Source organism: Actinia tenebrosa, unplaced genomic scaffold (genome assembly GCF_029948245.1).
Source record: "Actinia tenebrosa isolate PJP-AT-01 unplaced genomic scaffold, QUT_ActTen_1.0 PGA_scaffold6__47_contigs__length_16458017, whole genome shotgun sequence".
Classification (NCBI taxonomy): Eukaryota; Metazoa; Cnidaria; class Anthozoa; order Actiniaria; family Actiniidae; genus Actinia; species Actinia tenebrosa.
The window spans coordinates 4,775,181-4,799,536 of record NW_028292583.1 but is presented as its reverse complement, the minus strand read 5'-3'; the positions used below and the strand labels follow the sequence as shown (position 1 = coordinate 4,799,536).

At 37.9% G+C, this 24,356-nt stretch overlaps 2 protein-coding genes, 1 long non-coding RNA gene and 1 pseudogene across 6 annotated transcripts in view; 2 read left to right on the top strand and 2 right to left on the bottom strand.

Moving 5' to 3' along the window:
• Positions 1-3,177: 3,177 nt before the first annotated feature.
• The window catches only part of LOC116298781 (gem-associated protein 5), a 49,817-nt gene continuing 28,638 nt past the window's right edge, over positions 3,178-24,356 (bottom strand). The window contains exon 28 of the mRNA XM_089038716.1: positions 3,178-3,410. The gene's annotated coding sequence lies outside the window, so the exon portion shown is untranslated. The remainder of the gene's footprint in view (positions 3,411-24,356) is intronic.
• LOC116298787 (uncharacterized) lies at positions 6,611-8,973 on the top strand. Of its 3 annotated transcripts, none has more exons than XR_004197379.2 (3): positions 6,611-6,701; positions 6,783-6,977; positions 8,594-8,973. It is a non-coding gene; the product is annotated as an uncharacterized LOC116298787 (long non-coding RNA). The 3 variants fall into 3 exon arrangements; XR_004197378.2 differs by having other exon boundaries at positions 6,611-6,707; XR_016121603.1 differs by lacking the exon at positions 6,611-6,701 and having other exon boundaries at positions 6,737-6,977; positions 8,597-8,973.
• Positions 12,066-18,771, bottom strand: LOC116294851 (uncharacterized). Of its 2 annotated transcripts, none has more exons than XR_016121508.1 (2): positions 12,240-18,771; positions 12,066-12,169 (listed from the first exon to the last, which is right to left on the bottom strand). XR_016121508.1 is itself a non-coding variant. In XM_089038714.1 (2 exons), exon 2 carries the CDS (start codon positions 17,808-17,810, stop codon positions 12,540-12,542), a length of 5,271 nt encoding a protein of 1,756 aa, XP_088894840.1. In that variant the 5' UTR covers positions 17,811-18,501; positions 18,572-18,771; the 3' UTR covers positions 12,066-12,539. The 2 variants fall into 2 exon arrangements, 1 of the variants encoding a protein (XP_088894840.1); XM_089038714.1 differs by having other exon boundaries at positions 12,066-18,501; positions 18,572-18,771.
• Positions 21,992-23,416, top strand: LOC116298784 (alpha-1A adrenergic receptor-like; annotated as a pseudogene).

Genomic DNA, 24,356 nt, shown 5'->3' with positions numbered 1-24,356 from the left:
AATGACGGAAATTTTTTTGTAGAAAAATTGTACATATCACATCAACAACTCTCTGTGGGGAAAAATAAAAAACAAAATTAAACAATGTTAGGGTTAGAACCCTATTAATAATTCTAGCTAGAATTTGTGTTGGGGTTAGGGTTAGGTAAAAGATCGTTAGGGTTAGGGTTAGTGTTTTGAGTGTTAGGGTTAGGGTTAACGTTAACCCTAACCCTAACACTCAAAACACTAACCCTAACCCTAACATTTTTTCTTTTGAATTTTTTTTTTTTTTTTTTGATTTTTAACTCCTTCATTTTTTTATACCAAAACATTTTTTTTTTTTTTTTTTTTTGATTTTTCAAAGGGGGTACTTTTGATCCGACCCTTTAAGACTAATTAAGAATCTTGGATATATACTAAGTGTTCAGTTTTATAGAGACACTCTAGGATGTCCTCCATCTACCCCATCCTCCTTCCAATGCAAATGCCTTTCTTCTCTATCTTTTAGTCACAACTGTCCATGTGGGATGTATATTTTTTGTATAAAACTACCCTTTCCGAACATTTGTTTCCACTCGAGCATCGGTATTTTGCTCTTTATCGCACTCTCTGTACAGGGGACATCATGGAAGACCCATGTAGAAACGCCGTGCATCGAGCCAGCATCTTCATCAGATCCTTGGTAAATGTGGATATCTAGCAAGGAAGGATCTTAAAATTGAATCCTTGGAAAAGTGATGTGGAAAATCCACATAGGATCCTCCCCACCCCATTCAATCTCCCCGTCTCATAAAAATGCAACTACCTAGGTAATACCAACACCGTGGTCCATGTGGGATGTACAATCTTTGTACAAGTTTCCTTTCTTGCTCGATCAAATAGAAAATGCGGCCGTAAGAAATACGTAATAAATTTGAAAAATATATCGAATCCCTTGGGAATTAGCAGCGGGACATTCCATTCCTTATTCCAGGCTTTTACATGTGGGATGCGTGTTGTTTATATTTTTCACGTCTTCGAGCATTTCAGAATGAATTTCTCCTTGTTTTTGCGCAGGGAACATTTAGGTTTTAAAATCAAAGGAAGATAAACGTCCATAGGAATCTTAGGACTAGGTCAAACGTCGAACTTTCCATGCACCGAACTTAATTACATCACAGAATGCCGCCTAAATATCACCTGATATCCATTGTTTTTAATGAGTTGGGTGCATGGAAAGTTCGACGTTTACCCTAGGCCTTAACGAAGGTGATTAAATTTTTGCGCAGCTGAAATATTGAGCTGCATAATCGTAATAATAGAAGAAGTCCTGTCTTTTCGTCGTCCTTGGGGTAGGGTCCATGTGGACAAGAATAAAGTCTTAGCAATCTTTTAAAATCCGTTTATTTCTTGAACCAACCTTTAATAACAAAACGTTTTTGAATCTTTCATTACTGTTTGACAAACATTAAGCAAATACAAATGACTTTCCGACGTGAAATTAAAATGCGCATCCTTTTTTTTGAATCATTTATACTCTAAACTGTTGAAATTATCACCGTTTTCTTTGCTACGCGCCCACGACTAGCATAAGTCCAGAAGTTTACTCTTGTCAGCAAGCGAAAACCATAGGTGACAACAAAGATTATACGGAATGTGAATCCCTGTTGTTTTTGATACTAATGGAAGCAAGCATGTGAATCGTTTTGTTAATCCCACGTATCCGCTCCACTGGCCTACGGAAAATTATACTCATCGCCATTCACTAAATAATAAAAATCTACTATTCACATTCCTTATAATATTTTTATCCCTTATTGTTGTTTTCTTGCACGTACTTCAAATACACTGTAAAACAATAAGCTCTAATAGCTTTCGGTCATTCATTAAAAACATTAACATCAAATATGCATGCCGTTCTCCGCGTTTTTTTAATGTTAAAAAAAAAAAAAAAAAAAAAAAAAATAAATTACAAAGTGATACTCTAACGAGTACTAATAGTGAAAATATGCTGTAAACTAAAAACATGTTTGTCGAGAAACTTAAGGCTTTCCATGTGGGATATTAATGAAAAGTTTTCTGTGTTCTTGAATGTTCTACATTTACATGTCAATTATGATGAGTTATATAAATTAAATTTTAAAATATTACTAAATATAATTCCTATAACTATATTTTTTAAAGAACAAAATCATGAAAAGGATTGAAGGAAAAAAAAAATTTTTTTCGCTTTTTTATTTAATTTTGCGCTTTTTAAAAATAGTACAAATTAGTTATACGTTTGTTTATATTATTGTTTCATCAGTGCATTGCTAATCATACGTACGAACCAGCCCTAATTTCAAAGTTTCATATCACAGATATATTGATTGTATTTTATTCTCATTATAAAGCTTCGCCAAAAATGTTCAAAGATATACCAATTTCAGCGCCAGTCCAACTAAACTAGGTAAAGAATATTTGAGTTCATTCTAGTCCCAAAACCCTTCTCATAGTCAACATTTATATAATTTTGTTAGGTGAGAAACGTTTGGGTACAAGAATGCTGAAGTCTCTGTTCTTTTCGTTTCATGAAAAAGTATTTATTAATTCATCCGAACTAGTGGAATGGACCTTCTGATACAATAATATGGTTCTTTTAGCACCAAGGTCATGTCTCAAGGCCCAATAATACATGTGGGATGTACTCTTCCTAAACTGCGCATGTCTACAGCTATTTCAAAGAAGGCTGTTATGCTGCATACCAAGCCCGAAATGTATCATTGGCGATGTGAGTTCAAAGGGGTTTTGGTAGTGGTGGTGTTCGTAGTAGTGGTAGTGTAGGTAGTGGTGGTAGTGGTAGTGGTGATAGTGGTAGTGGTGGTAGTGGTGATAGCGGAGGTAGTGGTAGCGTTGATAGTGGTGGTAGTGGTGGTGGTGGTAGAAGCAGAAGTGGTAATAGTGGTAGTAGTGGTAGTGTAGGTAGGGAGGTAGTGGTAGTAGTGGTGGAAGTGGTAGTAGTGGTAGTAGTGGTAGTAGTGGTAGTAGTGGTAGTAGTGGTAGTAGTGGTAGTAGTGGTAGTGGTAGTGGTAGTGGTGGTAGTGGTAGTATTGGTAGTGATAGTGGTCGTAGCTTATCGGCTCTATTTCAGACGGTCTATTAGTGAATCAACTAAAAAGGATGAAACCAAATGGGAAATAAAATTTTGGGGTATTCTAAATTGAAGTAGGTCACAAGTTACGTGTATATTATTGTTTTCTATTCTCTTGCTCAAAATAAATACATTTAATTTTTCTCATCACATTTATCTATAAACTACTATTTTTTTCCGACAGTGTAGATCAGTCCTCTTCATAATTAGTAGGAAACATGTTATAAGTCTTTCTTCTCATTTGATTGATGAATAACATGCAGTCCACATCATCCTTTGGACACTCTATTTGCATTCTCTTCTCAAGTGGGATTCCTTTCTGGAGAAATAAAACAAGGAAAAAAGGAAAATGAGTGGAACAAATACAGAATATTGTATGAACTAGATGCCCCGAGAAAACAAAAAAAGGAAACTTTAGCAAGCACACTGTTTGTTTGTTTCCTTAAATATATCCATAAGAAACAGTGCTATAGTGATTTTACTCAGCCGTGAAATAGGTAGTTAGGAAAATCACTCTACGTAACTAATAATTTAGTACTCAATAGCAGATGAGAAACGATGTGAAACGACGGGAAACGATGTGAAACGATGGGAAACGATGGGAAACGATGGGAAACGATGGGAAACGATGGGAAGCGATGGGAAACGATGGGAAACGATGGGAAACGATGGGAAGCGATGGGAAACGATGGGAAACGATGGGAAACGATGGGAAGCGATGGGAAGCGATGGGAACGATGGGAAACGATGGGAAACGATGGGAAGCGATGGGAAACGATGGGAAGCGATGGGAAACGATGGGAAACGATGGAAAACGATGCGAAGCGATGGGAAACGATGGGAAACAACGTATAATAGACGTTCTTGTAATATTTTGAACTATTTAGTGCCAAGGATCAATACTATTTTAAGGATTAAGTGTAGCAATCTACTATTCCCCATAAGTAGAAATAATTGAAGTTAAATAAAGAATTAGAAAATGTTTGTTTTAAAAAAATCGAAGAACAAAATACAAAAACAAAAACAACAACAACAACAACAACAAAACAAAACAAAGAGAAAAAAAAACAAACAACAAACAACAAAACAACAACAACAACAACAACAAAACAACAACAACAACAACAAAAAAAAACCTTAGATAGAAAATGTAAATATGTTTAATTATTTTAGATAATTTGCAATAAGGCAGGTGCTACAAAAGAACAATTGTCCCCTACGAGGTGCAACACCAACGTCGATTGCAGGAGGTGATATAGCTCTCCCAAGCCAGAAGCTCATGATTAAGCTTTCGACGCTAGATAGAATTGAATCTAGGAGTTTATTTTCAAGTACGGAGGAAGGAAAACCGGAAAAAAACCCTCAAAGTACAGGAGAGAACTAATTATCCAACTCTACACACATACGACACCGAGCCCGGGAATCAAACTCACGTCGTATTTGTGAGAAGCGGCGCACACAATCAGCGCTTCAAACAGTGTTCTATCAATACTACCTTTTTCTTGCCATCGACTTTAGCACCCTTCGGTAGACTAATAAAGCCCTCGCTTGTCGGTATCACTAAGGCTATCACTACAATACCCAGAAGAACGAATGACCACATCTCTTAAGTATAGTTCAGGACCGATGATGACCAAAGACACTTGATAACACTCGAGACTTTGCTAGCTTGCTGATTTACTTTCTCAGTCATTACGAGCACCTTTTATGTGTTTGGCGACAAACATATCTCGCAAAGGTGGCGTACAGATATTGCTTAAGATGATAATGGTATCAGTATCGTGGTGTACCACTCCAATAGCGGTTACAACTATTGAAGCAAAATTATTGACGAACAAAGAACTTCCTCAATGTTTCAAATATTTAAAGCATTTTTCTTGCACGATAACCTTTGTCGGCGTTCAAATCGACGAGGAATTGCTAAAAGAATTGGGAATATTTGAGAAATGATTCATCACTTATTTCATTACTTATCATTAGTTCTTGATTAGCGCAATCAGGTTCGATACTGAAATGAAAGATTTTTTTCAATGTCAGTCAAGGTAAAGTCAAGACGGAGAGTAGTTTTGAAGGTAGTTTGTAAAATGACTACTAATAAGCATTGTACGTCAACGACTTGGCCGAGCGATAAGAGAAATTTCATTACTTCGCCTTCAATTTAAAAAATTAACATCACGAGTAGATATCAATTCTACGTAATATACGTTCCTTTAATTCGGCTTTCTTTTCGGTCTCTTAACCAAAGAAAGAAAGGCTCTCAAATCATGAAATACTCCAATGTACACTTCACTTATACATTTCCTTCTATATTTCTTCTTTTTTTATATAAGATTATATAACTTTATATTAGTATTTTTAATACTATATTTTTATCGGCCTTTTTGAATCGGAATGAGTACAAAAAAACCCTTAAACCAAGGGCACGATGTTGCCCAAGAAAACATGCAAGCAGTGACATATGGATCTTCCTTACTCAAAAAATATATAGTTTGCACTTGGACTGATGGAATCGAAATTGGGTCACTATCTCGCGTGATAAACAGTCCAAGGCCACAGGAAGGAGCTAGACTCCAAGTCTAGGGACACTGACTAGAATGGTCCAACAGGAAATAGTTAGACTCGAAGTTTTCATTCCTTTATTGGCATTAATGGCTCTAATTCATTTTACTTGAGTTGTCCAGAGCTGCTGTGCGAAATAGCGTGTCTTATTGAATTGGGTTTACTTAAGTTAAAGGCTCTCCGCGCAAATAAGCCGCTGTTTTTTACAAAATAAAATGGCAAGGACAAAGCCGAGGTGTGGCTAGATTATTTGTAACGCATGCGCAGACATAGCAATACGGATTTGGCGGGTCAGTATAGGAAGTAGAAACGTCTGGTAAACTCGCGTTAAGTCGTTGTTTCGTTTCATAAATAATATTCCAGACAAAAATCTAATGCAGAACATAGGTTTTATTGATTGTTTTGTTTTAAGCTTGACTTCTTTAAGAAAACTGCATTCCATGTTAGAATATGAATACACTAGTCGTGTTGTGAACATACTTGTCGTGTTATGAACACGGTTAACTATAATCTAATAACTCAAAATCCAGGCAATTAATACGCTTTTAAACGTGTGGCAGACGAACGAAAACAAAATCCCGAACAACGAGAAGTTAGGATCAAGTTTTGGGATAATGATCTTCTAAATTGGCGAGTCGTTGCTATCAGCTACTTTACAACTTTCGAGTAATTGTAATAATAAAGTAATAAAGCACCCACAAACCACCATCTCGACAGGAAAAATATTTTTTTGCAGCAAGTTCAAAGCTTTTATCAGACTAATGAAAACTAATAAGCCTGAGTCTGTTGTAAAACGTAATATCGTTTGAAAGACATTCTGTCCCGGAGACTGACGTTAAAATAGTTCATGAGTATTTCAGGATGTGATGGCGAGCCTAATTCAGGTTGTAATTAGCGGGATTATCTTTCTAGTATATCCTCAAAGATTTGCAGTCAGATAATCATAATAAAGAACGAACGATAGCGTGGAATGTCTTTGTGTTTTGTCGTTGGCTAATCAAAGCTCTCTCAGTTGCTGTAACCACATTCATTTGGCAATTACAAGAACGCGGTAAAGGTATTTGTAGTAAAACACTTACACTAGGCCGTGCCATACTGATCATTCACTTTACACTCTCTATTGATCTTAAAGGCAATACACCTCAACATCTACAGAAAGAAGTCCTAAGGAACTCAAAAAGAATCAATCTAAAGATTATCAAAGATGTACATCGAGTGGTTACCTTTGTTTCTACTCGTCGGTGTTGTGATTATAGCCTTGGTTATACCAGAGACAGAATGCTTCTTCAGCTTACCAGAAGGCGCAAAAATTAGCGGCAAAAGAAAGGTATAGTTGGAGCACGACGATACGAATCTAGTTTACATGCCAGCTGATAGAAGTATATGGGTTTAGAAACGGGATTCAATTATTATTTTTCATGTTTGGTTAGCTTTGATTTTAATGTGGAAAGAGGAATTAACGATAATACTTTCTAAACTTGGAAAATGGTTTCTCGTGATTTTTTTTTCATAAGAATCGATTTAAAATGATGATAAAAATGAAAAAGAGAAGGAGAAGAGGAAAAAGCAAGAAAGAAAGAAAGAAAGAAAGAAAGAGAGAGAGAGAGAAAGAAAGAAAGAAAGAAAGAAAGAAAAGAAAGAAAGAAAACAGAAAGAACAGAAGACCAAGCAAAGAAAGAAGACCATAACATACATAACTAACGACACGCCCAGAAAGAAAGAAAGAGAAGAAAAAAGAGAAGAGAATGACAAAGAAAGAAAGAAAGAAAGAAAGAAAGAATGTAAAGGTGATGGTATTGAAAATTTAGCTATTTCAGTGGATGATTTTTCGTTTCTTTCTTTATTCATATTACGAAGAAAAAACCAATGTAAGAAGCATCTGTGAAGAATTATCCAGATTATTTTCACTGTATTACTTTAAAATGCCTAATTACCACGAGCTCTATTAAAGCACCATGTAGCAAGAGTGCAGACCTCTCAATCCTCTAATTCACAGCGGGGAGTGGTTAATAATATACTGATATTATCATTCTAAGTTGTATTTTACATCAAAGATTTTCATCATGATGTATTCCTGTTTTTTCTTCTATTTTTATTATCATCATTATAGTTCGACAAGTTTGTTTTATCGTACTAGGAGTGATTTTTATTTAAATCAAGATGAATTTACTGAATGTATATCCTCAAAAAAAAGAAACAACTTCAGTTGATAGTTGTGTTTTAGAATATTGAATCGAATGGCAGCCGAGAAAGTGTTGATTGTGTCGTACAAGTGATGAAAAATAAACTCAAATGCCCCCTTTAATGTTTCACTCTGATATATTACTAGTATAAACCTTGATATCTCAAAGATGTATCACTACAAATCTACAAAGCTTTTCGCTGTTGTATCACAGCGTGGGACAATCACAACAGAGCTAGGCTCCAAACTAGATGAAAGCCCAAAGATCGAATTAGAATTTAGAAGTTGATTTTTGAGGAGGGAGGAAAACCGGAGAACCCGGAGAAAAACCCTCGAAGCACAGGAGAGAACCAATAAACAACTCTACTCACATACCACATCGAGGTCGGCAGGACTCGAACTCGGGCCGAATTGGTGAGAGGCGGTGCAATAGCAGCGCACTCCACCGGTGCTTCCCAAATCATGTATATATTACCAGTCAACTGAAAATATTGATTTGGGTTTTTTTAAAACACTCTCACTATAGAGAAATAAAAACTTATTTTATTTATTTATATTGAAATTTCCATCGTTATATAATCATTTCAATATTTGATTTATTTTGTTTTTGTTTTTGTTTGTTTGTTTGTTGTTGTTTTTTGCTTTCTTTATCCTTACACATCTAAAAGTATCCTTATGTTAAACCTAAAATCTTACCCACGCATCAATTTGATGGCAAGGTTTTAACTACATTTAACAATATTTTTTTGTCTTTGATTCAGAAGGAAATTCCAATCGAAAAAAGAATTTCAAGAGATTGTCGCGAGAACGACTGGGTTTGTAAACGCTTCAAGAGAACTAGAAGTGAAGAGCGAAGACATTTTATGGACATATACCCTGGGAATTACGAAAATGTTTAGATTACTAATCGTACAGAGAACTGCAGACAACAAGAAATGCTTGGCAGTAACTGCTAGTGAGAGATGCCTCACAAGAAATATTAAGAACAAAACTAATAATATTAACTAGATGAAACAAGTGAAATGATTTTACACTATTTTACGCGTTGAATATGTATTCTTTGCACGCATTAAGAATAAAATGCTAGGCAGTAGTTGCTAGTGAGATATTGCTGACAAGAAATATTAAAAGCAAAACCAATAAAAAATTTAAATATATAAAACAAACGAAATGATATACTTTATTCTATGTGTTGCAGCAGCCAGCTGTTTTACCCGACAAACGTTTTTCACGATAAAAGTAAGTATGCCAAATTGACGAACTAAAAAATGTAAAAAGGGGAATTCCAAGATATGCTGCATTACTAATGAAGAAAATAATTTTTTCTCTACTTTATATATATATATATATAGTAAAGATTGGATTAAAGACGAGACATGTTCACTGTAACTCCGAGTTTCGTGCTTACGCACTCATCAGACAGACTTTAATGAAACATATTCCTATTACTGTAATATTTATATACAAGAGGTGTAATGATTATTTACAAAAGAAGTATTGTTCGGAAAGGAGTTAATTAGCTAGGCCTGGATTTCTATTGTTCATCAGATAGAACTTGTTTTCATGTCGGCATTTGGAGATCAATTCGGATCGCTTGTTTAAAAGAGTGTCGCTGTTTGCTTTGATGATAAGTAGCTTTTCTGTTAAGCACAGGTCACACCTCTTAGAAATGTTGCTGTATGGTCTGGCTGAAGTGATGATTGTCCATTCTATGTTGTAGTCTTTGTTGTTATCTTTAAGGTCCCAGATGTATTTAGAAAGTTCGGTGCTGTTAGCGTATTTTCTATTTCGCAGAGATAGTTTGTGCTGAGTGTATCGTTGTTTGAATGTTCCTTCTGTCAGGCCAATGTAGTTTTTCCCAGTAGTGTCCTCGTTTGTTGTGACATGAGCGTTGTAGATGATGCTGGAGGAGAGGCAGTTGTTGTTTAGAGGGCATTGATCTTTTTTACGGCAGTTGCATGTTTTCTCAGAGGTGGTGGCGGGATCGGTATCGGTGTTGAAGATTTTCTTGTTGTGTTTGGTAATGGTGGTTTTCATGTTTTCCATGCAGCTGTAGCTCACTTTGATATTATTCTTATTGAAGATCCGGTGAAATCTGTGGTGCTTGGGAAAGTGTTTGTGTATGAGCTTCAGGAAGATGCTTCCGACGTTGGTTTGTACATTCTTGCTGTATGGAGGGTTGTACCAGATGATGTTCCGTTGTCTGTTTCTTTTTGAATGTGTAGATGGTTTATGGTTGTTGTAGGTCAGGGTTTTGGTATATCCGCTGGAATTCAGGGCATGTTCATAGATGGGTTTGGCTTTGTCGAATTCGGTCTTGTTGCAGGATTGTAAATAATCATTACACCTCTTGTATAATATTACAGTAATAGGAATATGTTTCATTAAAGTCTGTCTGATGAGTGCGTAAGCACGAAACTCGGAGTTACAGTGAACATGTCTCGTCTTTAATCCAATCTTTACTATATATCTATTGTTCTGCATCCCTACGCATCGAGCACTGTTTCAACAGTATAGACCACATTACGTACTTTGTTATATATATATATATTTTTTTTTTAAACTAAAAACGCTGAAAAGGTGAATTTCGAGACATTTAAAAACTGTATCTGCAGTTGAACATAAGAACATCTGCCAAATGTTCTTATGGCAATAGCAAAAGAAGATTAAACATATACGAGTGTTCAATGTTGTGAAGACAGATTGCATCGCGGGCTCAAGCAAGTCCGCCGCGGCTGGAGACTTGGTCCGAGTAAAAGACTTCGATTTTTCGGCCGAAATGCATTCTTGTTCCCAATCCTTTTGGTCAGAGCATTTAAAAGTTAAACCACAGGGTAACTAGTCTAATAAAAGGATAAGATGAACATTGATTTTATTCTATCAATAAAAACTAGGTGAATAAATACGCACTGTCTCGTCTTGTCCCGCGGCTTGCGCAGCCGCTTTCGCCATCCCCCCTCCCCCTCCCTCTTAGTAGCTGTAATTTCTCAGATCGTTTACATATTAGTAACAGCAATTTAAGATATTCCGCAATTGCGCACAGACGAGACTCAAATATCCACCAAAAGTAATCCACAAACCATAATCCACACCTGCGCGCGTAATTTAACGTCATTGAATTTCGAAGAGAACCTTAATTATAGACTTCTAACACTTAATAATCAAGGTGTAATATCACCAAGAAACATGACAAGCATAATATTGATTGTTGCCGGGCTATTGATAAATGTACTCGAGTAAGGAATAAAACATTTTCTAGTGTAAACACAGAACATGATATTCATATACGTAGTCGCCTCAATTTTTTTTGGAAGGGATATTTTTTTCGAGGAGGATAAAAGGTTCTCAAGTTAAAAAGTGGTTCGGTTAAAACCAGAACTGACTGTACTGGGCCAGGTTGTACGAAGGGTGGATAGCGCTATCCGACGGATAAATCCTTATCCAGTGGATAAGTCGATGCTGTTATCCAATAAATTTATCCCTGGATAAGATTTATCCGTCGGGTAGCGCTATCCACCCTTCGTACAAACGGGCCCTGGTGTCACGTCACTGATAGTTTATCAGTTAGATAAAACGATCAAATTTATTTAACGAGCTGGGTAATACATAAGGAGGATGTATTGAACATAATCAACTGAGTTCGGAGCATTACATGTAACTACACCGAGGAAAAGTGACGGGTTGCTTTATTTGAAATCTAAAAGGATATATAATTTATCATATAATTATCCATAAAATACCTATATTTTTCCTTTTCAAAAAACCGATATTTTCACATGTGAAAATAACGTGTTATTTTCACATGTGAAAATAAATAAATTTTTTTATAATAATAAAAAGCTTATTAAGTTGATTTTATGCTGCGCTCACTTGCATGAGAGATCTTTTCAACACTCGAAGATAGATTTCGTATCTCCGCGCGCCCATGTAATATCCTCTCTATATTTTTACGATTATTTTTATAAACAAAAGTTATTCCCGAGGTTCAAGTGCTGTGACATTAAAAACTCTCGAAGGTGAAGTTTCTTGTTCATTATCACATCAAACTAAAATTCAAATTGGAAAAGTCAAGTAGCCTCTATGAGAGCTAAACGACAATTTTTATTTCATTTTCAAAATCCTAACATTTTAGCATTTTAGAACTATGAATAGTTCAAGGGGAGATAGTTTTATTTTACCTCGTTGTTTTCGCTCCCTCGTCGTGGGTCGCTACTTATGAATGAAAACACACGATTTTCCTTCTCTAGAATATCTTTAATTCTTGTACTAATTCCTCAATATCTGGGACTGTCGAGCGTGTCGAGCGTGACCCTTACATGTGTATTGGCAATAGTCAACTGTGGGATATAAACGCTAATTCAACTAAAAATCACTTAAGATTAAATCATTATAAGTATAACTACTTACAAATTCGTTTGAGATAACTAGAGAAGTGTTTTGAATGTTTTGTCTTGCTATTACGCTTTTGAACAATATTATATTGAGTCCTTGTGATCCGGCGTGCGAATGATTCCACAACAACTGAAATACAATCGCTCCTATCTAAATATATATCAGCACGTGTGCTATAAATCGTCAGGTAAATCATTAATCAAGTTGAGAGAGCGTAACACTCCCCTCCAGTACGGAAATTGTTACAATTGAGTAACGTTTGAAAACAGTATTTTAACTATGGGATATAATGTTAATATTTGGAGTGTTCTTCGTTTAATTGCCACTCTGAAGTTCCTGGTGAGTGGCAATGAGGCAGAGTTTGTGTATTGGTCTATCATATTGGCCAGTTTGTGTCTTGACTCTGACTTTCCTCACTAGTCCGTCATCCCCTGGGTATGTGGTCACTACTAGTGCCACGTTCCATTTGGTTCTCCTCTGCTTCGGGTCGATTAGTAATACCAAGTCTCCAACAGCTACATTCTCTCTGTTTCGGTACCACTTGTTCCTTGGGAGCAGATTTGGTGAAAAGTACTTCATCCAACAGCACCAAAATTCTTCAATACGTTTCTGAGTAGATCGCACTAGGTCACGGGGGCTGACTTTTTCTTCCGCTAAGGGCTGAGGTGGTGAAATGTGTCGACCCATCAGTATATCATTAGGTGTGATTGGTGGACTTTCCCAGATGTTGTCCGAGCTAGGATATAAAGGTCTGCTGTTGATAATGTAGCTGGTTTCGGCAAGGAAGGTGCGCCATTGTTCTTCTGAGAAGCTTTGGTTCTTGCAAGTTGCATCAAGGGCTTGACGTACAGACTTGATTAGTGATTCAACAACTCCATTTTGATGGCTGGCAGTTGGGATGTTCCATTCCCATTTGAAATCACACGTGAAGTCATTAGATAGAGTGGTTTGGATCTTGTCTAGGTCCCACTGTTTCATAATTTCTTCAAGGTAGTGCTGAGATCCGACAAAGTTTGTGCCTTGATCGGACCAACACACGCTCGGGTGACCTCTCAAGCTTGCGAAACGTCGGAACGCCATAAGGAAAGTTTCCGTGCTCTTGTCTGTCACCAACTCCAGGTGGACTGCTCTTGTGGTCATACATGTGAAGATTATGATTTGAGCCTCTTTTAAAGTTTTCCGATTAAGTCGTATCTGGATTGGTCCAAACATGTCGAGTGCTGTGTTCGTAAAGGCAGGGTAACTTGTGGCAACACGAAGATGGGGAATTTGACCCATGAGCTGCTCTAGCGGCTTCCTTCGGAGCTTTCTGCACACCACACATTCTCTTGTAAGACGTTTAGCCATACTTCGTACTCCAACAATCCAGAAACGTTTCCGGGTCTCGTGGATTAAGCTCTTGTATCCACAGTGTCTCCTTTCGTTATGTAGGTGTATGATAAGCCGCTCTACGAGGGGGTGATCTTTCGGGAGGATGATTGGATTTCGCATATCATGTGGAAGGGATTGTACATTCTCTAATCGTCCATGGGCTCTCACGATACCATCTTTATCTGCTTGAGCGATCAAACCCTTATCGAGTTTCGTAACATCTACTTTCAGCTGTACAAATTTGAAGATATGCTTCTCTGCGTTACTCAGTTCTTTAACTGTGAGAGGTCCTCCTTCTGTTGATTTCTTTGCAGCCTTTTGGACAAAACGTAGTACGTAGGCCAGGGTCCTTCTGACTTTCTGGAATGTGGAGCATGATGTCAGCAGGTGCGAAAGAATGGGATTGTCTTTTTTCTCTTCTCCTTTGAAAACAGCTGCCAAGTGGATTGTGGTAGACCTTGTGTTGTAGGTTCCCATTTCATTCTTCGTTGAGGTTTTCTTCTCTCTTCTGGTCTCAGCGTCTAACGAAGGCTCTCCGTTAAGGCCTTTTGGCTCTTCTTCGAACGTGGGCCATTCACTTTCTGGACGCTGTAGGAACTCAGGTCCGTTAAACCAAGAGTTCAAGAGCTCTGCCTTGATGCCTCTGGTAAGGGCGTCCGCGGGGTTGTGCTTTGATCTGATGTACTTGAAGTCGTTGGTGTCGACCGTTTCTTGTATCTCGGCTACTCTGGCAGAAACAAAGGGTTTGAACTCCTTTGGAGGGGTTTTCAACCAAGAGAGTACTGTGGATGAATCGACCCAGAATGTTCTTCTACAGTTGTTGATCTTTGCAAAATTCAGCGCTTTCGTACAGCTGTCATACATCCTGGTAAGAGCGAGGCATCCAAGCAGTTCGAGTCTCGGGATCGACTTCTTTTTCAGTGGTGCGACGAAGGGCTTAATCATTATTGGGACGCATTTATAGGATCCATCTTTCAGTTCCCATCTGAGGAAGATGACGGCTCCATAGGCTAACTCCCCTCCGTCAGAGAATCCGTGGACTTCGGGTGGACCAACTGCGTTGCTAGGCTTTAGTTGTCGCTTGAACTCGAAGGTCAATAAATGATTCATTACCTCCAAGTTTTCTCTCCATTTTTGTTGAAGGCTATCGGGTAGGACATCATCCCAGTTAAACCCTGAGCTCCAAAGATCTTGAAGATCGATTCGGAACTTTACTGTTACTGGTGACACTAGACCAATGGGATCCCAGATTTGAGCGAGGAGTGCTAGGCAGTTTCGTTTCGTCAAGTTCTGATGAGGTGCCGTGATTGCATTTCTTTTGAGGGAGAAAGTATCTGTGTCTTTGTTCCATCTGTGTCCCAGTAGATCAGTGAATTGGTCTCCTTCAGATTGGTCTATGGCTCTGTTGTTTGAGTGCCAGGCCTTTATTTTAAATTGTCCTTTGCTCAGTATTGTGTCGATGTCTTTGATGACTTTCTTTGCTTCCGATGACTGCATCTTTGAACCTCCAATATCGTCGACATATGCATGTTCTCTAAGTTCCGCTGCAGCTTCAGGGAACTGGTCTTCAGATGACTTTGCGAGGAAGTTAATCGTATTGGTGGCGATGTCTGGGGCTGGTTTGTCTCCGAAGTTCAGCCTGAGCCACTGATACACAGTAGGCGGGTCTTGAGGGCTTTTCCTCCATAAGAAGCGGTGGAAGATTTGATCTTCTGGATGAACTGTGATTTGGTTGAACATTTTCCTTATGTCACCAGAGTAAGCGACACTGTCCCAACGCCAAGCCAAAAGGATGTCACAGAGATTATTGATGTAATTTGGGCCCTTTTCTAAATGGTCGTTCAGACTCAATCCATCATGCCCTTTGGAGGATGAATCAAACACCAGACGAACTTTAGTTGTCTTGTCAGGAGTGAAGACAGCTTGAAGTGGTAAATACCACTCTGGTTTGTTGTGGTCAATCTGATCTGATGGTACTTGTGTGATAAAGCCTTGATCGATAAGTTTCTGAACTTCCTTTTCTACAACTTCGAAGCAGTTCTTCTTGTTGAAGCTCCTCTCCGATGATTTCATTCTTTTATAGGCAATGTCATAATTGCTTTGTTTAGGCGGACCAGTATCTTTCCAGGGCATCTTAATTTGCACCCGTCCTTCGACCAGGGTTGTTGATTTTGAAAGGGACTTGATAAACTTGCTCTCTTGAAGAACTTTGTCGTTGCATGTACAGAACTCCGTTGGCTTAATTCCTAGTTGGTCCTGTTGGATGAGTGATTTGATGTCTTCGGCAATGCTTACTGTTCCTACATCCACGAACTGGATGTTTTCGGTCATCGACGTTGAGTGGAACTGTCCCAGGATATACCAACCGAAACAGTTTCTTTTGGCGATGGGTTCACCGGTCTCTCCTGTGATAGAGTGTATATCGACAAATGCATCCGCAAAATCAGTTCCGATTAAAAGATCTACTGTCCCACCAGCAAGGTATATTTCATCTGATACTTGTTTGAGGTGTTTGTAACTTTCTACGAGTTTTTTTGACACCGTCTTGGCACTGCTGCATGGTTTTTGCACTGTATATACTGACAAAGTCTTCTTGATACTCTGTTCGTTGATTGGCATGATCGTGATCTCCAGGAGGTCAGATTCTTCTGATCTCGTACCTCCTCCAGCTAGATTCATGGTGAGGTGAGTTTTAGATCCACTCAGGTTGAGCCGTTTTGCTGCGCTCTTTGACAGAAGACTTGTGTTTGATCCACTGTCAAGCATAGCGAGCAGTTCTACAGATGTTCCTTTGTCGTCAACTGCTTTTATTTTCTGTATTGGGCAAAGTCCAGCAACAGATTTTGTTTTCTCACTTCGGGAACTGGTTTGTGCATTATTGTTGCTGATAGCAGGTGGCTTGATGAAAGATGGTACTAGTAAATTCTCTTTCTTTTCGCTGTGGAGAAGGCGGTGATGGTTCTTCGTACATTTGTCACACGATGTTCCGTCGGCCTTTTGACAATCGTTGGTATGGTGTAGTCTAAGGCACTTGCGACAACGTTTGTTCTGCTTGACAATATCCCAGCGTTGACTTACTGTTAAGCTCTGGAAGATGGTACAGGTTTGCAGTAGATGTTTTGTAGGGCATCCGAGTATACAGTCGTCGTCTGCGAAGGCTTGGGTGCTGTCAACGGCGTGACTGTCTGACCTTCGGTAAAATATGGATCGTTTCTGTTTATCTGCCTTGTCGTCGTCAGCGTTGTTGTCGTCGCGCTTCCCCCTTGATCGGAGGTTTGCCTCCTGATGAAGCCATTCAATCAGCGTCATGACAGTTTCTGGCTTGCGCTGTCTTTGCATCTCGCGGCCGTACTCTACGTTATCTCTGGGATCCAGTTTTGAAAGAAGCTGGGACATGAAAAATGGTGACTCTGTAGATTTCGTTACTGAGCAGTCATTGTCTTCCATGTCGTTGACGTACCTGCGTACTGTGGTGCTAAAACTCATCAGAGATTTCGAGTCTCTCTTGATGGCTTTAAGATCATTTATCTCGGTTAAGAGACTGTCCATAAGTCTTCTTTTGTCTTCAAATTCGACATCTAGGATGCTCCAAGCTTGAGTGATACTTTTGCAGGTTGTGACTTGATCTGACCACCAGCCCTTTGGCATGGCTTTCCGGAAGCGTTGTAGCTGCTCTTCTTCGTCTTGTTTGTATTTCGTCATCCAGTGGTTGAATTCTTTCTTAAACGTTGCGTAAGATCTGCGGGTTCCATCCCATGACGGGACAGACAATCTTTCTAGACCACTGGGATTGGATTTCACTTCTAGGGATTTTGCCATCTTTGTAACTGCTGCTGTCATGGCCTCCAGAGATCCTGCGTTGTCAAACTGTTTTGCGCCTTCTTGTTTTGGTGTACTGCATTCGTTTTCGTACAGCGCGAACTTTTCAGCAATCTGCAAATAGTCGGCCTTTATTTCTTTTCCAAACTTTCTGTTGGCTTGTGATGCTTCGTCTTCTGTAGATGCACCTTCATCTATGAGTCTATCAGCGTAATCTTCGAGTTGTTGTTTAACTTTTCTGTATTTAGACTCAACTTGGATAAATATGCGGTTAAGTCTTTCTATTTGTGGTCTTGTTTCATAAATCGTATTAAATTCGTCGAAAAGTTCGTACAGATTATGAGTTGCATTTTGCATCCGTGCAATTAGTGTTCCTGATGCTAATTTTGGCGGCATTTTGCTGCGAAAGTGTTTTACTTCAGATTTTATAAGTATCGTAGCCTCGTTTCCATGCACTCCACGTGCGAGTTGTCTTTCTAATGGAAGGCTTTACTCAAATTACAAGTACGAAATGGTTTAATTTGTACAAAAGACAAAATGTGTTCATTGGCGATTCTAAAATCAGATAAAATAGGTTGTTCGTACCTTCAAATAATTCAAATGGTTTCTCTGTCGGTCTGAATGAGTTAAAAGTTAATAGTTTGTTAACTTGATTGATTTTGCTTAATCGGTCTTGCTCGAGTCTTGCTGTGCTTGAAGCTGTACTCCAAAATGTTCCTTCACTAACTTCCAAACGTCCTTATGTCCAACAATGTAAGTCTGTATAATTGTTTAAGAAGTCTTTTGGTTTTTTTTTTTTTTTTTTTTTTTTAGTCCTTTAGAGCTCCAATGATGCTAAGTTTTGGTCGAGTGATGGCTGTAGAGCGACTTGTCTTTGCCTTGTTGACCTTGGTAATCGTCAGATTCGTGAAGTTTTCTTTAGGAATTTTTGACTGTTTTCGCTCCCTCGTCGTGGGTCGCTACTTATGAATGAAAACACACGATTTTCCTTCTCTAGAATATCTTTAATTCTTGTACTAATTCCTCAATATCTGGGACTGTCGAGCGTGTCGAGCGTGACCCTTACATGTGTATTGGCAATAGTCAACTGTGGGATATAAACGCTAATTCAACTAAAAATCACTTAAGATTAAATCATTATAAGTATAACTACTTACAAATTCGTTTGAGATAACTAGAGAAGTGTTTTGAATGTTTTGTCTTGCTATTACGCTTTTGAACAATATTATATTGAGTCCTTGTGATCCGGCGTGCGAATGATTCCACAACAACTGAAATACAATCGCTCCTATCTAAATATATATCAGCACGTGTGCTATAAATCGTCAGGTAAATCATTAATCAAGTTGAGAGAGCGTAACACTCGTTAACAGCTTTTCAAGCGTCTCGTTATCAATTATGGGTAAAATTTAATTTGCATATCACTTAACTCCAATGAGAACCCTTAATGAAACAAAGTTGTTTGGTATCAAGCTCAATACTCTTATAATAACGCAGCTAAAAAATCATACGTCAGTACTACGAAACAACCCAGGGAAATTAAGGAAGAAACGAACTTTTGAGTCAAATGCTGTGTGATTCAAAGCAGAAACCTCAGTCAGGCTTCTCAGATCCGGAGGAAGGCGGAAAACTGAAAATCCGAGAAAAATGTCAAAAACAGGTAAATTTTGAACTGTATTAATTGTTCTGCCAGTAATCTTTAGCATGCATTTTTACCGGCCACAGTTACACACTGTAACAATTTAGAATTTGATGTTCAGGTTGTTTCGCTTAGTAGAATGTATAACAGCTACGGTGGTGGTAGAGTATTTTGTTGACATCACTAAAGGAAATACCCTAGAGGTTTTGTTTTACCTGTAAGTGTAGCATGTCGACTCTACACAGTAACATGCTTTTTTATTGTTTGGTGTCCAGTTCTTATGATTGTTCGCTCAATAGTATATAATACGAGATACGGCGGTGACCACTGAAGTCTTTTGTCCGTAATATCAAAGAGAAAATGCCCTATAAGCGTGTACGCTAGCACATCTATTTTGCCAGCGCAGTACTTAAAATTTTATAGTTTGATATCAAGTTTTCTATATATTTTCGTACAGATATATATCAGCTGCGATGGTGGCCGGTACCAGGTGGGTAGTATCTATGGTATCGTAGCATTCTGACGGGATTAGAGATCAAACATAACGAGAAATTTTGGAATACCGGGAATCAAATTTACTAGAGCAAATGTGGGATCAATCGAGAAACAGTTTACTGGGACAGACATCAAAACGAAAGGAAATAAAAACAAAAGGATGATTACACCTTTACTGTTTTTGTCAGAAAATAATTTGGCTTTCTCTTCCATTACCACTGTCATTAATCATTACACATTATAGGTAAATCCAATATGAATCAAAGATCGCATTGTGTCTTAATCCTCATGGTAGGACATTTAAAACTCGAACTTTTAAAACATTTCTCAGTTATATTCTTTGCGTTTTCAAGTGCGCAAGAAAATGATTAAGAAGATGGATGAATTTTTTAAATAAAAAGTAGAATTTAAAAAATATGCTTTCAAATGATCGGAAACCGAACAAATACTAAATAAAAAATATCTTTGCCAATATAAGATATAAGGACTTGCTAATATGTAATTGGAAAGCCAGTAATTGACTCAGTTTCTGTAACCACACCGCGACAAATGTGATATATTGTGGACGACATTCTACCAATTGATCAACACCGTGAATCAAGGCATTGTTTCTTTTTGAATGGAACCTTTCAGTTTAATTTGTAATTAAAAAAATTGTTGAGAAATCCTTGAAACACACTCTTAAGTAAAATTAGTACTTGGATGGGTGACCCAGTCTCTGCTTGATGCTTTCGGGCCCAAGGGCAGACAAAAAGCCTTAATTGCCATCAGGTTCGAAGTCCATACAACGCCTCAGCTCTGCCGATATATTGGAGGTATGGCACAGGGGAATCAAAATTTTGAATTTCTGTCGATATGCCACCGTATCCAGATATAATATAAGTAATATATAATAAAATGATAATATATATATTGAAATAATACAATCCGAAAGGTAAATAACAATAATTCATGTAAATGGACTATACTTTACTGGATGAATTTGAAATGCAAAATGTGCTACATTAAAAACCACGTCATGAACTTAGGAACTTCACATTCCTCATTAAGGTGGTGTTACACGGACCAACTTGCAACGCCGATTTTTTGCGCAACACTGTTGCACGAAAAATCGTTGTCGTGTAACATAGCGCCGAGGACGATTTTTCGCGCAATTTTTCACTCTGCAACACGTTGAAAGTTTTTGATCTGGCTTTAAAAACTTGCATAACAAGATGACGAATTTTCAGCAAATCGATGTGTGTAACATGTCCATCGCCGATTTGACGCGCAACAAAATGGCGCCGACTGTAGAAGAAGTAAGTTTAAAGAGTACAGCAACTGCAACAATTGTCTAAACCTACTGAAACATACAAGTTGAAACTTTTGTAGTTGATAAAAAATGTTAAAAGCAAGAAAAGAAGAAAAGAGATAGCTGTGAGTGAGTTGGCAGCGTGTAGACTGAATACTAAAGTGAATGTTGCGCGAAAAGTTGTTCCCGTGTAACATGGCACAAATGGCGCAATAGCGTTGCACGAAAAATCGGTGTTGCAAGTTGTTCCGTGTAACACCACTTTTAAAGAATAGCTCATAATACAACTTGCATGATGATTGATTTGTAACTGTTTTGATATAGTCACTATATATATCCTTTATTTCAACGGCTTACAATTTCTAAGAATGATTAAGTTCAATGCTTTAAAATGAGGATTTCTTGATTCCTTTCTCGCATTATTTGCAGGTGTATACTGTAACCTCATTCTCTTCGAGAATTTTTAATTAACTGCCGTGTCAAATATTTCAAACAAATACTATGACTGATGAAGACTGAATTATGAAGTTCAATACTTCAAAATTAGGATTTCCCGATTGATTTCCCGCATTATTTACGGGTGTATGTTGAAACTCATTCTCTTTACTTGAGAATTTGTAACTAACTGACTTGTTAAATATTTCAAATAATATGACTGATGAAGACTAAATGATGAAGTTTAATACTTCAAAATGAGGATTTCTCGATTCATTGTCCGCAATATTTGCAGGTGTATGATGTAAACTCATTTTCTTCAAGAATTCTTAATTAACTGTCAAATAATTTGAATACATTTCAAACTCTACTTTACTTCTCTTAGTTTATTTATTTTTCTCTATATATTTTGCCAATAATTTAGTTTTTCCGAGAATTCTTGGAAGAAAGAGGTTGATCTTAAGTCAATTTCCCTAAAGATCGTATCCAAAACATTTTTTTCCAGACTACAAGCACTGATGCTTCCGCATAATCTTCTTTGAGTTCTTCTATACAATATACATGTACAATTAAATATTAATTACATGTACTTTTGTCTTCAGATTGAAGGACAGATATGAAGTGTCAACATCCAAACCAACCATGCACTTCACCAATTTTGAATGGATTGTCATGTTATTAATAGAGCGGGTTTAAAGAATCTTTGTAAACTTTTGTAGAGCCTTCAATTGATGTTATGCCATATACACTATTCGATAAAGGAAATATTGACGGAACTGAAAAAAAATGTTGACAAATAGCAAAGCAGAAAAACTCAGAAGCTGCTAAGAGTACAAGAAGGAAAAGAAAAGAAATAAGATCAGATTTCCCGTTTGAGGTAAAATGATGATCAACACAAGCAGAAATGAAACAATGCTTAAAGCAGAAGAAGAGAAATTTCCCGATCATCGCACACAAGTGGAAATAATACTCCAAGCTGCATTTCTAGGAGTGATCATGTTCTCGTCCATCTTCGGGAATATTCTCATTCTACTGGCTATCTACATAAACCGTCATTTACGCGAGGTAACTAGTGTATTCATAGCGAATCTCGCTTGTGCAGACCTTCTCTTATCTCTCATAGGGATGCCATTTACGTTGACATCGTCCATAACATACGAATGGATTTTTAGTTCTCACTGGTGCAAAATCAATGGACTGTCCAATTCAGCGTTCTGCATTGCGTCTATGCTCTCACTAGCAGCTGTATCGATCGATCGATACGTGGCAATCATCAAACCATTGCAATACAAACTAATCATAACTCCAAGGATAGTGACAATGATGATCGTTTATGTCTGGTTCCAGTCAATTTCCTGCGCTTTGCTACCAATATTTGGATGGTCTAGATACACCTACATCAGGAAAGAGTCAATATGTACGGGTGATTGGGGGTACAGTATCCCCTATACATTGTTTATATTCACTGCTTGCTTCATTATTCCACTTCTTGTTATGGTTTATAGCTATTACCATATACTTAAGACTGCTCGAGAGCACTCGAGAAGAATTGCCACAACTCGCTTGGGACAACTAGGTGACAATCCACTGCAGACAGCAATGGCAGTGCCTACTGTTAAACGCACCTCGATGCTTAATTCCTCTCGCGTAAGTGTATTATCGGTTCTTCAAAATAACGAGAGCAAGTCCAGGTACATTAGGGACGAAAAAGCTGCCAAGACATTACTTATTGTAGTCGGTTCGTTTTTATTTTGCTGGTGTCCTCATTTTATAGGCATGACTTGTTTGCTATTCCCCTCATGTTCTTGACCTGATGAGTTTTACGCCACTACGACCTGGCTTGCAATGATGAATAGTGGCTGTAATCCTATCATCTATGGTGCCCTTAACAGACGATTTCGGCAAAGTTTTAAGGATATCATTTGTTGTGGACGGACGAAAAAACACAGAGCCAAAAGTGGACCCGTTTAAATGCGAGCAGGATGATTCAGTGTCTAGTTTGTATCATATTCCAGGCGCACAAGATATGAGAATAAGTTAATAAGGGCCGCGCGAATATCGAAAATTTCTTTACTCTTTTCTGAGGGAAAACGCAAGTTTTGGCACTTTTGACTTGACGCTACCCTGGGTTCCAGAGGCTTGATGAGGTCGAGGTGGAATTGGGAGGAGAGGGGAGGAGAAGGACCTCCTCAAGCCTCTGGAACCCAGGGTAACTTGACGCTCACAATGTGGTTCAAAATTCATATGGGATGAATAAATTACGTTAAAGCACTAAAATGCTGCAATGCTCCCTTGCTCAATGCTGAAAAAACTTAGAATTCTTCTTCAGGGTACGGTTGTACGAAGGTTGGATAGCGCTATCCGACGGATAAATCTTATCCAGTGGATAAATCTATTGGATAGCAGCATTTATTTATCCACTGGATAAGGATTTATCCACTGGATAAGGATTTATCCATCGAATAGCGCTATTCACCCTTCGTACAACCGGGCCCAGAAGTTCTAATTTTCTTAAGACTAATTCCACTCATAAGTCGGTGTATTCGCCATTTTGTCGATTCTGGATATTGATCACGACGAACCAAGAACGGAGCGAAAACTACGGCTTATGGAATTAGTCTATAACTTTCTGAGCCATTCTCTAAACTCGTTGGGGAAAACAAACGCAATTTGGCACTTTTGACTTGAAGCTCTGGTAGTAACATGGAATCTATAGTAAAATGCTGCGATGTTCACTTCATTAAATAAATATTTTTCCCACTGAACTTCCTTATTTTATCCTCAAATATATCTACACCAAATTTTATGCTTTTTTTTCCACTGAAAATCTCGACTATAATTTTGGGAATGCAAATTCCTTCAACAATTTAATTAAGTAAGTGATGCCGTAGCTAAAAATGTCTATTCGATATTACGGTCTGCACGGTACGTACATACGATGTAATATACAGCAATTTCCAAAATGGTGGGTGAAGGTTTTTGTTGCATGTTGCATTCTGCATTCTGCATCTTGCATGCTCCTTACTAAGCTTGAAATGTATTGTACAGCTATTTCAAAAAAGCTTGAATACTGAATACTGCT

What these genes read in the sequence shown, in the direction of transcription:
- LOC116294851 (XM_089038714.1), bottom strand. Translation starts at nt 17,810, where the DNA reads ATGCCGCCAAAATTAGCATCAGGAACACTAATTGCACGGATGCAAAAT.